We start from the raw sequence: 15,555 nt of genomic DNA on the forward strand, positions 1-15,555 counted from the left end.
TGTGTGTGTGTGAGTGTAAAGGGGTCTCAGTTTGTGAGAGGGTGCATGTGTGAGTGTGGGTGGCTGTGGGAATTTGTGAGAGTGTCTGTGTACAGGAGTGTGTATGTGTATGTATAGTGCAATGGTGGGCACCTATAGTGTGACATGAACCCAAGGTCCCGGTTGAGGCCCTCCCTTTGGGTACCGAACTTAACTATCAGCCTCTGCTTGGCCACTTTTTGCTGCTGCCTGTCCCGAAGTCCGCCTTGGAGGATGGTCAACCGAAGGTCCAAGGTCGAATGTCCTTTTAAATGTTGTAATTGTACCAACCTACACCACATTCTTTGGCAACTTTTGTTCTGTACATGCATCACCTTCTGAATGAAAAAGTTGCTCTGAGGTCCCTTTTAAATTATTCCCCACTCATCTTATACCAACACTGTCTAATTTTGAATCCCCTACTGTGGGGAAAATGGCCTTGGTATTCATTCTATAACCTGGTGTTGTGTGATTTTTAACTTTTTATATACCCCAGTCCAACACTGGCACCTCCAAATCACCCTATCCATGTCCCTCATGATTTAATAAACCGCTATAAGGTCACCCTCAGCCTCTGATGCTCCAGGGAAAAAACTCCCAGCCTATTCAGCCTTTCCCGTTACCTCAAACCCTCCAATCCCAGAAACATCATTGTAAATCTTTGCTGAGCCTTTTCAAGTTTAACAGCATCTTTTGTATTGCAGGGAAGCCAGAATTTAATGCAGTATTCTAAGCGTTGCTTCACCAATGTCCTGTACAGTTACAGCATGATCTCCCAACTACTATTCTCAATGCACGGGCAAATGAAGGCAAGCATGCCAAATGCCTTCTCCACCACACTGTCCATCTCCGACTTCACTTACAATGAACTATGCACCTGCACCCTGGGTCTTTTTGTTCAGCAACAAGCCTTCATGCCTGACAATTAGCTGTATAAGTCATGCCTTGGTTTCCCTCAGCAAAATGTAACACCTCGCATTTATCTAAATTGAACTCCATCTGCCACTCCTTAGTCCACTAGCCCATCAGATATGAGCCCTGTTGTATTCTGAGATAACCTTCTTTACTGTGGACTGCAGCACCAATTTTGGTGTCATTTGCAAACTTGCTACCCTTATCTAGTTCAGAGGCTGGAGGAAATTACAGAGGTAGGGAGAATTGTAAGGCTGGAGGAGATTATAGAGATAGGGAAGATTATGAGGCAGCAGGGGATTACAGACACAGGGAAGATTGTGAGACTGGAGAAGATTACAGAGATGCGGGAGATTATAGAGTTTGTGAGACTGCGGGAGATTTTCATCAAAACAACACTGTGGTGTCCTTACAGCACATGCACTGCACAGTTCAATAAGGCAGTTCGCCACTGTTTTGTACGAGTCAAATAATGTTGGACAATAAATACTAGTCTGGGCAGCAAACAGCCATTCCATGCATAAATTAAAATGAAGATAGGTTTTTGTTTTGGGGAGACTTAGCAGAAGCTCAGATAATTCTCCTTGGAGCTGAGAAGGTTAAGCAGTGATTTAATGGAGGTGTAGATTTGTTTCCAGGATATTTCATGTGCAGACAGAGAGAGACATTATTAATATTGTCACAATGTTCGGTAACCACAGAACACAGCTTTCAGATAATTGGCAAATAATGCAGGTGAACATGTGAAGATTATGTGAATCTGGAAAAATCTAAACATCCGCTGAATGCAGATTTAGCGGTTACTCAAAAAAAGATTTGATACTTAACTTTTTAAGGAAAGGTTTGCAGGCTTATGGCAAATTTGGGATCGATTTGCAGCGATTCTCGAGTGAGAGGATGCAGCCCTCATGGGCTGAACGGCCACAACCTCTACCCTCTATGATGCTGCTCCATTCACTGTGAATGGCCAAGCTCATCCTGGGGCAACAGTAAGGAAGGCTAGGTCTCATGTCACAAAGGGCCCCGGCCGACTGACAGCAGTTGTGGGCCAATAGGAGGAGGAGGAGGCGGGTCCTATGAGCACTCGGGGTGGGGCCAGGCAGGACGGCCCGTGGACGTCTGTGACTCGCGTCTGAGGAGGTTCGTACCGTTCATGAGGAGATACAGCAGAGATTAGGAGAAAAATGAAGCCAGTCTTGACTGGGCTGTTTTGTAAACAGCAGATGTAAACCTCTAGAACCAGATTAGAAACTCTAGGTCCTGCGTTTACAGTAAACGGGAAATCGGCTGCGGGCCTCACGCAGTAACAAGCCCATATTACAGACGCCATCTTTATTGGGCTACGTTGCAGCAGAGCGCATGCGCTTCGGGCTTGGTGGTTGGGGTTGGGGTTGGGGTTGGGGGTTTAGATTAGATTACAGTGTGGAAACAGGCCCTTCGGCCCAACAAGTCCACACCGCCCTGCCGAAGCCCAACCCACCCATACCCCTACATTTACCCCTTACCTAACATTACGGGCAATTTGGCGTGACCTGCACATCTTTGGACTGTGGGAGGAAACCAGAGCACCTGGAGGAAACCCACGCAGACACGGGGAGAACGTGCAAACTCCATACAGTCAGTCGCCTGAGGCGGGAATTGAACCCAGGTCTTCTGGCGCTGTGAGGCAGCAGTGCTAGCCACCGTGCCGCCCCACAGTTGGGGGTTGGGGGTTGGGGGTGTGATTTGAAGAGGTCCGTTCACACAGTGATTTTTCTTTCGTGAACTTGTTTTGCAGACCAGAATTTCTAAAGAAGTTCTGACAGTCAGCAGAGCCTCGGGATTTGTATATCATTGGCATTTCACTGTGGAAGGAAAAAGGTTTGTGGGAATATAATTCTGATATGTGTGTATCTCGAAAAGTAGCAAGATGTTCCAGTTCGTTGTTAGATCACTGGGGTATGTGATCAGTTCTGGGCAGTGCAGCTCAGGAAGGAAATGTAGGCCTGACAGCGGCACAGATTTATCCAAATAACTCCTCAAGTCTTGGAAAGAACGGTCATATTTCATCCCAATCACCCACTTCATGGTTTTAACCTATAATTTACTCATTCTCAAATGCCTGCAAACTTCATTTTCAAATTCCTTAGCGCCCCTTCAGGTGGAACATTCTAGATTCTTGAATCTGAAGTGTTACATAGTGCTGAATTGGAAGATGAGATGTTGTTCCCTGTGCTCCCATTAAGCTGCATTGGAACAGTAAAGGAGGCTGAGGTCAGTGTAGGTGTGAGTAGACAAATAAACTGACAAGGCTGCACTGTGAGTGCTGCTTGGCTGAATGAGAGTGCTTTAGAGTTGGGTGGAAACAGACAGTGAGGTGTGTCAGGGAGAAGGTGAAGCTGAAAGATTGAGTGTGGTACACAGTCTCCGGGCTGTTCAGAAAGTGATACAGTCCAGTTGGAAAGAGCCAATTGGTTCGTGTTCTCTGCAGAATATTTTCTTTCAATTTTTAAATTTAATATTCATGAAGTACAGATAGGAGCTTTCCGTTGTAATAGATGTGTTTGAAATGAAGGAAGATCCTTAGCTCAATTAAATTCTCTTAAGGGGAGTAACTAGTTTAATATACAGAGAAGTCATGTAAGGAGACCTCAGACTCATGGTGTGCACCTCTTACACAATGTGGGAAATAAGGGAGGCTTCCAGTATGCCTGATGACTGCGTGTGCAAGAAGTGTATCCATATGCAGCTACTGGCTAACATTTTCAGAGCTGGAGCTGTGGATGGACTTACTGTAGAATGTCATGAACAACGCGTTTACCGAGGTAGTCACACTGCACGTGAGAATTACACAGGCAGAAAGGGAATGGGTGACCATCAGATAAAGCGAAAGGCTCTTCACGTAAGTGCTGGAGTCCCCAGTGGTCATTCTCCTCTCAAACAGATATACCACTTTGGATACTGTAGGAAGTGGTTGGGGTGGCCTTTCAGGGGAAATCAGCAACAGCTGAGTTCATAGTGTCATAGTAGGCTCTACTGCACAAAAGGGAAGGAAAAAGAATGGCAAGGCTATAGTGACAGGGGTCTCAATAGCCAGGGATACAGACAGGCACTTCTGTGGCCCAGACATGAACCCAGGATGATATGTGACCTCCCTGGCGCTAGGATCCAGGATATTATGCAGCGCTGCAGGACATTTTGGAGCTCGAGAGTGAACAGCCGATGGTCATAGAACTCAGAGGTACTAACGACAACCAGACATGAGTAACTGAAAGCTGAATGTAGGAAGACAGGAGATATATTAAAATGCAGGACCTCAAATGTAATGTTGTCAGCTTTACTCCCAATACCATGTGCTACTGAGAGCAGGAATAAGAGGACAGATCAGAGGAATGTGTGACTGGAAAAATGATGTACCAGAGAAGGGTTTAAATTCTTGATGCATTGGGACCGTCTCTAGGTAAGGTGGGAGCTGTAGAAGCTTGACCACTTACTCTGGGCCGAGCTGGGACAAATCTTGGGTCCCTTTGCTGGTTCCATTGGTGAGGTTTTAAACTAGTCTGGCAGGGGAATGGGAACCCAAGTGTAAGCTTAGATGAGTCAAATTCAGATTAGGAAACGGAAGGTTACTGATGCAATCAGTGGCTCAGAAAGACAAAGAAAGGCTAGATAAACGAGGATAGATTCTGCCTTTATGATAGTGCAGGAATCAGAATGTTGAACCTTCTTTACACTCTTAAGTGGCCAATGCATCCTTCCGTGAGTAAGGAGAACAAAGGTGCATACACTATTCCAGGTGTGGGCTCCCCAAAGCCCTTACAGAAAGGCATCCCCTGTTCCTGTACTTGAATCCTCTCACTATGTGCACATGTATCATTTGCGTTCTTCACTGTTTGCCAATCCTGCTTACTTCCTAAAAGAGAGATTCACAGAGAAACATGGAACAAAATGGGGTCACAGTCTCGGATATACAATTGCTGAACACAATATCCTATCGAATCTAGACTGGTCAGCAAGCACCAATACTCTTGACCCATTTTCCTGCTTTCAGCATGCAACCTATATTGTAGTGACTTATAGAGTCATAAAGATGTACAGAATGGAAACAGACCCTTCTGTCCAACCCATCCATGCCGACTAGACATCCCAACCTAATCTAGCCCCACCTACTAGCACCCGGCCCATATCCCTCCAAATCCTTCCCATTCATATACCCACCCAAATGCCTCTTAAATGTTGCAATTGTGCCAGCCTTCACCACATCCTTTGGCAGCTCATTCCATACACGTACCACCCTCTGCGTGAAAATGTTGCCCCTTAGGTCTCTTATATATCTTTCTCCTCTCACCCTAAGCCTATGCCCTCTAGTTCTAGACTCCCCGACCCCAGGGAAAAGACTTTTTCTATTTATCCTATCCATGCCCCTCATAATTTTGTAAACCTCTATAAGGTCACCCCTCAGCCTCCGACGCGCCAGGGAAAACAGCCCCAGCCTGTTCAGCCTCTCCCTGTAGCTCAGATCCTCCAACCCGGCAACATCCTTGTAAATCTTTTCTGAACCCTTTCAAGTTTCACAAGATCTTTCCGATAGGAAGGAGACCAGAATTGCACGCAATATTCCAACAGTAGCTATATGATCATCTCAACAATTCTTCAACGTTGCAACGATGCCTGCATCCGTCGTCATTTCAGATGCTGTTTTTAGTTTAGATTTCCACAGTTTTGCTTCTGCACTCAGAGTCGTAGAGTTATACAGCATGGAAACAGACTATTTGTTCCAGCTTATCCATGTTGACCCGATGTCCTGAACCAATTTGGTCACCTTGGTCAGCACTTGGCCCATATTCCTCTATACCTTTCTATTCATATGCTCATCCAGCTGCCTTTCAAATGTTGTAATTGTTCCAGTTTCAATCACTTCCTCTGGCAGCTCATTCTATACACGCATGGCCCTCTAAATGAAAAGGTTGTCCATAAGGTCCCTTTTAAATGGGTGGCACGGTGGCACAGTGGTTAGCACTGCTGCCTCGCAGCGCCAGAGACCCGGGTTCAATTCCCGCCTCAGGCGACTGACTGTGTGGAGTTTGCACGTTCTCCCCGTGTCTGCGTGGGTTTCCTCCGGGAGCTCCGGTTTCCTCCCACAGTCACAAAGATGTGCAGGTTAGGTGAATTGGCCATGTTAAATTGTCCCTAATGTTAGGTAAGGGGTAAATGTAGGGGTATGGGTGGGTTGCGCTTCGGCGGGTCGGTGTGGACTTGTTGGGCCGAAGGGCCTGTTTCCACACTGAAAAGTAATCTAATCTAATCTAATCTAAATATTGCCCTTCTCAACTATTCACCGTATCCATGCCGCTTATGATTTTATAAACTTCTAGAAGGCCACCCGTCAGCCTCCAATTCTCCAGGGAAAATAGCCTCAGCCTATTCAGCCTCTCCCTATAGCTCAAACCTCCAAACCTACTAACATCTTTGGAAATCTTTTCTAACTCTTTCAAATTTCACACCATGTTTCCTATAGCAGGGTGACTAGAATTGAATGCATTATTCCAAAAGTCGCCTAACCAATGTCTTGTACAGCTGCAACATGATTTCCCAACTCCTGAAATCAATGCACCAACAAATAAGGCATTCTTCACTATTCTGTCCACCTAAGACTCCACTTTGAAGGAACTATGAACCTACACTCCAAGGTGTCTTTGTTTGGCAACACTCCATGGAACCTTACTGTTGAGTGTCTAAGTCCTGCCCTGATTACTTCTTTCAGAGAGGAGGGAGACCAGAATTGAATGCAGTATTCCTAAAATTAGCCTCATCAACTTCCTATCGAGCCACGACTTGAGCTCCCAACTTTGATACCAAATGCATCGACCAATAGGGGAAAAAACATGCCAATTACCTTCACTACCCTGTCGACTTCCAACTCCACTTTCAAGGAACTATACACTTGTTCTTAGCCCTTCAGAGGAATTGAAGGGAGAAAACAGGAACAGGATTGAGTTGTAGATCTATAAAATGCATCTCGTTCATGCATACCTCTCCCTCCTCTAGCTCTTTCTTTAGTTTTGTGCAAACACTGAGCGGTTCCCTTCCTTGAAGGAGATTCATGAACCAGTTTGGTTTTAACAATAATCCAGCAGTTTCCCTCTGTCATCTCCACAACTGACCGGATTTATGTGTTTCAGTTTCACACCTGTGTGTTCTTGTTTCTCCTAGTACATTTGTTTTCTGTTTGAAAGGTTAATTTGCAATTCGAGACTTCAAACGAAACCACACCCAGATCCAAAAGTCACTGTGTTTATCATAATCTAATTATCTCAGGATTTTGAACATTGAAGGAAAAAGCATCATTCACACCAGGGATCCTTCATCATCTGTGAAAATCTGTGAAGATTCATCTGAAATGTCCAAACACCAGTATGATCATACTGGAGTGGGAGGATGGAAATGTGGGGATTGCGGGAAGGGATTTCTTTACCCATCCCAGCTGGAAAATCACCAACGCAGTCACACTGGGGAGAAGTCATTCACTTGCTCTGATTGTGGGATGGGATTCACTCAGTCATCCAACCTGCGGATCCACCAGCAGGTTCACACTGGGGAGAGACCATTAACCTGTTCTGAATGTGGGAAAGGATTCACTCATTCATCTAAACTGCTGGAACACCAGCGTGTTCACACTGGAGAGAGACCATTTATCTGCTCTGTTTGTGGGAAAGCATTTGCTCAGTCATGCAACCTGCTAATACACCAGCGAATTCACAAGAGAGAGAGACCATTCACCTGTTCTGAATGTGGGAAAGGATTCACTCACTCATCTAAACTACTTGAACACCAACGGGTTCACAGTGGAGAGAGACCATTCACCTGCTCTGATTGTGGAAAAGGATTCACTCACTCATCTAAACTGCTGGAACACCAGGGAGTTCACACTGAGGAGAGACCTTACACCTGTTCTGCCTGTGGTAAAGGATTCACTCGGTCATCCAGCCTGCAGATACACCAGCGAGTTCACACTGGGGAAAGACCATTCCTCTGCTCCCTGTGTGGGAAGGGATTCACTCAGTCATCCAAACTGCTGGAACACCAGCGGATTCACACAGGAGAGAGACCATTCACCTGCTCCAATTGTGGGAAGGCATTCGCTCAGTCATCCAACCTGCTGCTACATCAGCGAGTTCACACTGGGGAGAAGCCATTCACCTGCTGCCAGTGTGGGAAGGGATTCACCCAGTCATCCAGCCTGCGGATACACCAGCGAGTTCATACCGGGGAGAAACCTTTCACTTGCTCCGACTGTGGGAAGGGATTCACTTCTTCATCCAGCCTGCTGAAACATCAGGGAGTTCACACCGGGGAGAGACCGTTCACCTGTTCTGAATGTGGAAAAGCGTTTGTTCACTCATCTAAGTTACTCGAACACCAGGGAATTCATACTGGGGAGAGACCATTCACTTGTTCTGAATGTGGGAAAGGATTCACTCACTCATCTAAACTGCTGGAGCACCAGCGAGTTCACACTGGGGAGAGACCATTCACTTGTTCTGAATGTGGAAAAGGATTCATTCGCTCATCTAATCTCCTAGAACACCAGCGAGTTCACACTGGGGAGAGACCATTCATTTGTTCTGAATGTGGAAAAGGATTCATTCGCTCATCTAAACTCCTGGAGCATCAGCAAGTTCATACCAGAGAGAAATCATTCACCTGTTCAGCTTGTGGGAAGGGATTTACCCAATCATCAAACCTGCTGAGACACCAGCGGGTTCACACTGGAGAGAAACCATTCACCTGCTCTGATTGTGGGAAAGCATTCACTCAGTCAACAATCCTGCTAGTGCACCAGCGGATTCACAGGAGAGAGAGACCATTCACCTGCTCCAATTGTGGGAAGGGATTTACTCAGTCATCCAACCTGCTGAGGCACCAGCGAGTTCACGCTGGGGAGAAGCATTCACTCAGTCAGCTTACCTGTTGATACAGCAGCCTGTTCACTCCATGAATAGATTATTCACTCTGTCATCCAAACTGTTAACACACCAGTGAAATGACACTGCGTGAATCCTGTTCACCTGCTATGCTATGGAAATGGCGTTGCTGTTTGCAAACACACCAGCAAATTCACAAAGAACCACCAAGGAATGAACCTTTGTCACTGGGCGGTTGTATTGATGTTATTAAACCCTACTCTATTAAAGGTGTTCATTTTGTAGATAAAACATTGATACAGTTGTATCAATGCCTTTGGAAATGATCACAATGTCACTGGACATCAACAGATTTACACTGGGTAAAGATTGTCCATCTGCATATTGTCTGTAAAGTGATTTTATGGTTCCTTGGGATTGGTTAAATAACAATGAGTTCCCTAGTAACTCTGCATTGGATTTTGAAGTTACTGTTATCGATATCCAAACAGTGTTTTCTGGGCTTTTTGCTGATGATATTTGTAAACACCATAGGTTCATTTACCTGTATAGGATAAAAATGATATAAATAACCTTTTCCTTAAAATTAAGTCGTATCAAGTCTTTATTTTATCTCCAAGGCGCTCAGAATGAGACAGTCAGTACCCTTCACCTAAGCTGTTGGGCGAAAGCCTATCCAAAGTGAGATATAGCCTGTGATGCTGGAAGTGTTGTTACAAGTGCCGTTGTGGTGTGTGAAACTTAACTTGGTAATGGTATGGGATCCAGAGTGAATGTCCAAAAGGGTAAGAAGGAAAGAGAAGAATCAAGTGAGTGAGGAAGGGGTTAGCATTACACAACAGTTAAGGTTTGACACGGTTGAATGGCAATGATTTTAATGTTACAAGTTTGACGAATAAGGCAGATGAGTTGCAGATATAAATTAAAAATGGGTGCGATGACTGTTTTAGATCAATTTCATTGTGTTTTGGAGTTTGATGTACAGTCGTGACACATACAGAACACCACACGAAGATCTAACAGAATTGCTTAGTTGAATATGGAAGGTGGAAGCATCACAATGAAGAGAAACTGTGTAGAAATTCTGTATTCTTCAGACGAACATCTGAGCGTTTGAAACTAAACCAGTGCCACACTGACAAGAAACTGGCTATGTAGGGACTACTGTGGGAAGGGTGTCAAATACCCATCCAAGGCGTAAACACATCAGCGCAGTCACACTGGGGAGAAACCATTCACCTGCTCCATGTATGAGAAGGCGCTCAGAAAATTTCCCCATGTAAAAGGGTCTGTTCCCCTGTGCTGAGTGTGGTAAGGAATTCATGCAGTCATCCTCCCCGCTGTCACACCAGCGAGTCTACACTAGGGAGAGCCTGTTCACCTGCTCAGAGTGTGGGAAGGATTTCTCCTCGTCAGCAGGTTCACTCTGAGGAGAAACCCTTTAAATGTGCCGAAGGGAAGTACTTTAAAAGCTCAAGTGGACAGATGTACCATCAACATGTTCACACTGAAGAGAGACCGTTCCGGTAATCTCACTGTGGGGCTGGGTTCAGGACATCATCAACTCTCATTGTACACCAGCAAATACACACTGGGGAGAGGCTATTCATCTGCTTTGAGTATGGGAAATAATTCACTCAGTCATTCAGCTTGTTGAAACAGCACGAGTTCACAAGTAACTGCAGTAACAGTTTGTTTTCTGTTTATTCATGGGATCATGGCATCATCAGTTCAGCCAGCATTTATCATCCATTCTGAATGCCCAGAGGATGGTTAAGAATGAAACTCAATGTTTTGAGTCCGCATTCACGTGTTGGCCAGGCTAGGTCAGAATTAACAAAGGTTCCCAGAGAGAGTCATAGAGATGTACAGCACGGAAACAGACCCTTCGATCCAACCCGTCCATGCCGACCAGATATCCCAACCCAATCTAGTCCCGACTGCCAGCACCCGGCCCATATCCCTCCAAACTCTTCCTATTCGCATTCCCATCCAGATGCCTTTTAAATGTTGTAATTGTAATTGTACCAGCCTCCACCACATCCTCTGGCAGCTCATTCCATACAAGTAGTACCCTCTGTATGAAAACGTTGCCCCCTAGGTCTGTTCTATATCTTTCCCCTCTCACCTTAAACCTATGCCCTCTAGTTCTGGATTCCCCACCCCAGGAAAAAGACTTTGTCTATTTACCCTATTCATGCGCCTCATAATTTTGTAAACCTCTATAAGGTCACCCCTCAGCCTCTGACGCTCCAGGGAAAACACCCACAGCCTGTTCAGCCTCTTCTTATAACTCAAATCCTCCAACCCTGGCAACATCCTTGTAAATCGTTTCTGAACCCTTTCAAGTTTCACAACATCTTTCCAATAGGAAGGAGACCAGAATTGCATGCAATATTCCAACAGTGGCCTAACCAATGTCCTGTACAGCTGCAACATGACCTCCCTACTCCTATACTCAATACTCAGACTGATCAAGGAAAGCATACCAAGCGCCACCTTCACTATCCTATCTACCTGCGACTCCACTTTCAAGGTGCTATAAACCTGCACTCCAAGGTCTCTTTGTTCAGCAACACTCCCGAGGATCTTACCATTAAGTGTATAAGTCCTGCTAAGGTTTGCTTTTCCAAAATACAGCACCTCTCATTTATCTGAATTAAACTCCATCTGCCATTTCTCAGCCCTTTGGCCCATCTGATCAAGATCCTGTTGTAATCTGAGGTAACTCCTTCGTTGTCCACTATACCTCCAATTTTGGTGTCATCTGCAAACTTACTAACTATACTTCTTTGGCTCACATCCAAATCATTTGTGTAAATGACGAAAAGTAGAGGACCCAGCACCGGTCCTGGTGGCACTCCACTGGTCACTGAAAAACAACCCTCCACCACCACCTTTTGTCTTCTACCTTTGAGCCAGTTCTGCATCCAAATGGCGAGTTCTCCCTGTATTCCGTGGGATCTAACCTTGCTAACCAGTCTGTCATGGGGAACCTTGTCGAACACTTTACTGAAGTCCATATAGATCACATCTACCGTTCTGCCCTCATCAATCCTCTTTGTTATTTCTTCAAAAAACTCAATCAAGTTTGTGAGACATGATTTCCAATGCACAAAGACATGTTGACTATCCCTAATCAGTCCTTGCCTTTCCAAATAGATGTACATCCTGTCCCTCAGGATTCCCTCCAACAACTTGCCCATCAGCGATGTCAGGCTCACTGGTCTATAGTTCCCTGGCTTGTCCTTACACCCTTCTCAAACACTGGCACCATGTTAGCCAATCTCCAGTCTTCCAGCACCTCACCTGTGACTATTGATGATACAAATATCTCAGCAATCACTTCCCTAGCTTCCCACAGAGTTCTGGCGTACACCTGACCAGGACCTGGGGATTTATCGACTTTTATGTGTTTCAAGACATCTAGCACTTCCTCCTGTGTAATATGGACATTTTTCAAGATGTCACCATTTATTTACAGTCTATATCTTCCATATCCTTTTCCACAGTAAATACTGATGTACAATACTCGTTTAGTATCTCCCCCATTTCTGCGGCTCCACACAAAGGCCGCCTTGCTGATCTTTGAGGGGCCCTATTCTCTGAGAGAAAGTGAGGGCTGCAGATGCTGGAGGTCAGAGCTGAAAATGTGTTGCTGGAAAAGCGCAGCAGGTCAGGCAGCATCCAAGGAACAGGAGAATCGACGTTTCGGGAATAAGCCCTTCTTCAGGAATGAGGAAAGTGTGTCCAGCAGGCTAAGATAAAAGGTAGGGAGGAGGGACTTGGGGGAGAGGCTTTGGAAATGCGATAGGTGGAGGGAGGTCAAGGTGAAGGTGATAGGCCGGAGTGGGGTGGGGGCGGAGAGGTCAGGAAGATGATTCCTAACCTGCAATCATCTTCCTGACCTCTCCGCCCCTACCCCACTCCGGCCTATCACCCTCACCTTGACCTCCCTCCACCTATCGCATTTCCAAAGCCCCTCCCCCAAGTCCCTCCTCAAGACCTTTTATCTTAGCCTGCTGGACACACTTTCCTCATTCCTGAAGAAGGGCTTATTCCCGAAACGTCGATTCTCCTGTTCCTTGGATGCTGCAGGGCCCTATTCTCTCCCTAGTTACCCTTTTGTCCTTTATGTATTTGTAAAAACCCTTTGGATTCTCCTTAATTCTATTTGCCAAAGCTATCTCATGTCCCCGTTTTGCCCTCCTGATTTCCCTCTTAAGTATACTCGTACTGCCATTATACTCTTCTAAGGATTCACTCAATCTATCCCGTCTATACCTGACATATCCTTCTTTTTCTTAACCAAGCTCTCAATTTCTTCAGTCATCCAGCATTCCGTATACCTACCAGACTTTCCTTTCACCCTAACAGGAGTATACTTTCTCTGGATTCTCATTATTTCTGAAGGCTTCCCTTTTTCTAGCCATCCCTTCACCTGCGAACATCTGCCCCCAATCAGCTTTCGAAAGTTCTTGCCTAATATCGTCAAAATTGGCCTTGCTCCAATTTAGAACTTCAGCTTTTAGATCTGGTCTATCCTTTTCCATCGCTATTTTAAAACTAATAGAATTGTGGTCGCTGGCCCCAAAGTGCACCCCCACTGATACCTCAGTCACCTGCCCTGCCTTATTTCCCAACAGTAGGTCATTGCACCTTCTCTAGTAGGTATATCCACATACTGAATCAGAAAATTTTCTTGTACACACTTAACAAATTTCTCTCCATCTAAACCCTTAACATTACGGCTGTCCCATTTGATGTTTGGAAAGTTAAAATCCCTGACTATAACCACCCTATTATTCTTACAGATAGCTGAGATCTCCTTTCAAATCTGTTTCCCAATTTCCTGCTATCTATTAGGGGGTCTATAATACAATCCCAATAAGGTGATCATCCTTTCTTATTTCTCAGTTCAACCCAAATAACTTCCCTGGATGTATTTCCGGGAATATCTTCCCTCAGTACAGCTGTAATGCTATCCCTTGTCAAAAACACCACTCCCCCTCCTCTCTTGCCTCCCTTTCTATCCTTCTATCCTTCCTGTAGCACTTTTTTTAGATTAGATTAGATTAGATTACATACAGTGTGGAAACAGGCCCTTCGGCCCAACAAGTCCACACCGACCCGCCGAAGCGTAACCCACCCATACCCCTACATTTACCCCTTTACCTAACACTACGGGCAATTTAGCATGGCCAATTCACCTGACTTGCACATCTTTGGACTGTGGGAGGAAACCGGAGCCCCCGGAGGAAACCCACGCAGACACGGGGAGAACGTGCAAACTCCTGCCAGTATCCTGTAAGCTGCCAGTCCTGTTCATCCCTGTAGAAGTGACCTGTACAAGAAGGATGGATTGCATCTAAATTGGAAGGGGACTAATATACTGGCGGGGAGATTTGCTAGAGCTGCTTGGGAGGATTTAAACTAGTAAGGTGGTGGTGGTGGTGGTGAACCATGTCTCTGTAATTGTTATGATATCCCAGTCCCATGTTCCTAACCATGCCCTGAGTTCATCTGTCTCCCCTGTTAGGCCCCTTGCTTTGAAATAAATGTAGTTTAACTTATTAGACCTACCTTGTCCCTGCCTGCCCTGACTGTTTGGTACCGTTGAGAACAGACGTGAATCAGTCTCAGATTGATCTCTTCCCTCACTATCACCCTCGGTTCCCCCCCAACTTTACTGGTTTAAATCCTCCCAAGCAGCTCTAGCAAATCTCCCTGCCAGTATATTAGTCCCCTTCCAATTTAGGTGAATTCTGTCCTTTTTGAACAGGTCACTTCTACCCCAAAAGAGATTCCAATGATCCAAAAATGTGAATCCTTCCCCCATACACCAGTTCCTCAGCCGTGTATTCATCTGCTCTATCCTCCTATTCCTGCCCTCACTAGCTAGTGGCACTGGGAGTAATCCAGATATTACTACTCTCGAGGACCTCCTTTTTAAATTTCTGCCTAACTCTCTGAAATCTCCCTTCAGAATCTCAACCTTTTCCCTTCCTATGTCGTTGGTTCCAATGTGGACAATGACGTCTTGCTGGCTCCTCTCTCCCTTGAGAACATCCTGCATCCACTCTGGGACATCCTTGATCCTGGCACCAGGGAAGCAACACCCCATTCTGACTTTTCACTGCTGGCCACAGAAACATCTGTCTGTACCTCAGACTAGAGAGTCCCCTAACACAATTGATCTCTTGGAACCTGACGTACCCCTCATTGCATTAGAGCCAGTCTCAATACCAGATATGTAGCCATTCGTGCTAGTTCACCTGTGAATCGATCACCCCCTACATTTTCCAATACAGCCTACTTGTTTGAAATGGGGATAGCCACAGAATACTGCTCAGGTCTGCTCTAGGGTCGGTGATTCACCCTGACCAAACCTGTGCTGTGCCAGGCAGGAAGATCGCTGAGAGTCTCGCACTCCTCAGGGATACGATTGCCTACGTGCAGGACAGAGGGTTGGACACCTGCCTGATCAGCCTGGACCAGGAGAAAGCCTTTGACAGGATATCACACAGGTATATGAGAGATGTTCTCTCCAAAATGGGCTTTGGGGAGAGAATCTGCAATTGGATCAGACTGCTCTACACCAACATTGTCAGTGCAGTCTCAATCATTGGGTGGGAATCAGATAGCTTCCCAGTCAGATCAGGAGTCAGGCAGGGCTGCCCTCTCTCTCCTGCCTTGTTTATGTGCTGCATAGAGCCATTTG

General features: G+C 45.7%; 1 protein-coding gene across 7 annotated transcripts in view; it reads left to right on the plus strand.

Annotated features, from left to right (window-relative positions):
• Positions 1 to 15,555, plus strand: part of LOC122543932 (gastrula zinc finger protein xLCGF3.1-like) — a 39,367-nt gene that overhangs the window by 4,914 nt on the left and 18,898 nt on the right. The window contains exons 1-3 of one of the 7 annotated variants that reach the window (XM_043682869.1): positions 1,766 to 2,070; positions 2,708 to 2,790; positions 6,674 to 9,437. In XM_043682869.1, coding sequence (XP_043538804.1) covers positions 7,310 to 8,884 — 1,575 coding nt within the window. In that variant the 5' untranslated portion in view covers positions 1,766 to 2,070; positions 2,708 to 2,790; positions 6,674 to 7,309 and the 3' untranslated portion in view covers positions 8,885 to 9,437. Of the gene's footprint in view, positions 1 to 1,765; positions 2,071 to 2,707; positions 2,791 to 6,673; positions 9,464 to 15,555 lie in introns of those variants that run through there. The other 6 variants (XM_043682870.1, XM_043682874.1, XM_043682880.1 and 3 more) reach the window with 6 other exon arrangements.

Source organism: Chiloscyllium plagiosum, chromosome 45 (assembly GCF_004010195.1).
Source record: "Chiloscyllium plagiosum isolate BGI_BamShark_2017 chromosome 45, ASM401019v2, whole genome shotgun sequence".
In the NCBI taxonomy this organism is placed as follows: Eukaryota; Metazoa; Chordata; class Chondrichthyes; order Orectolobiformes; family Hemiscylliidae; genus Chiloscyllium; species Chiloscyllium plagiosum.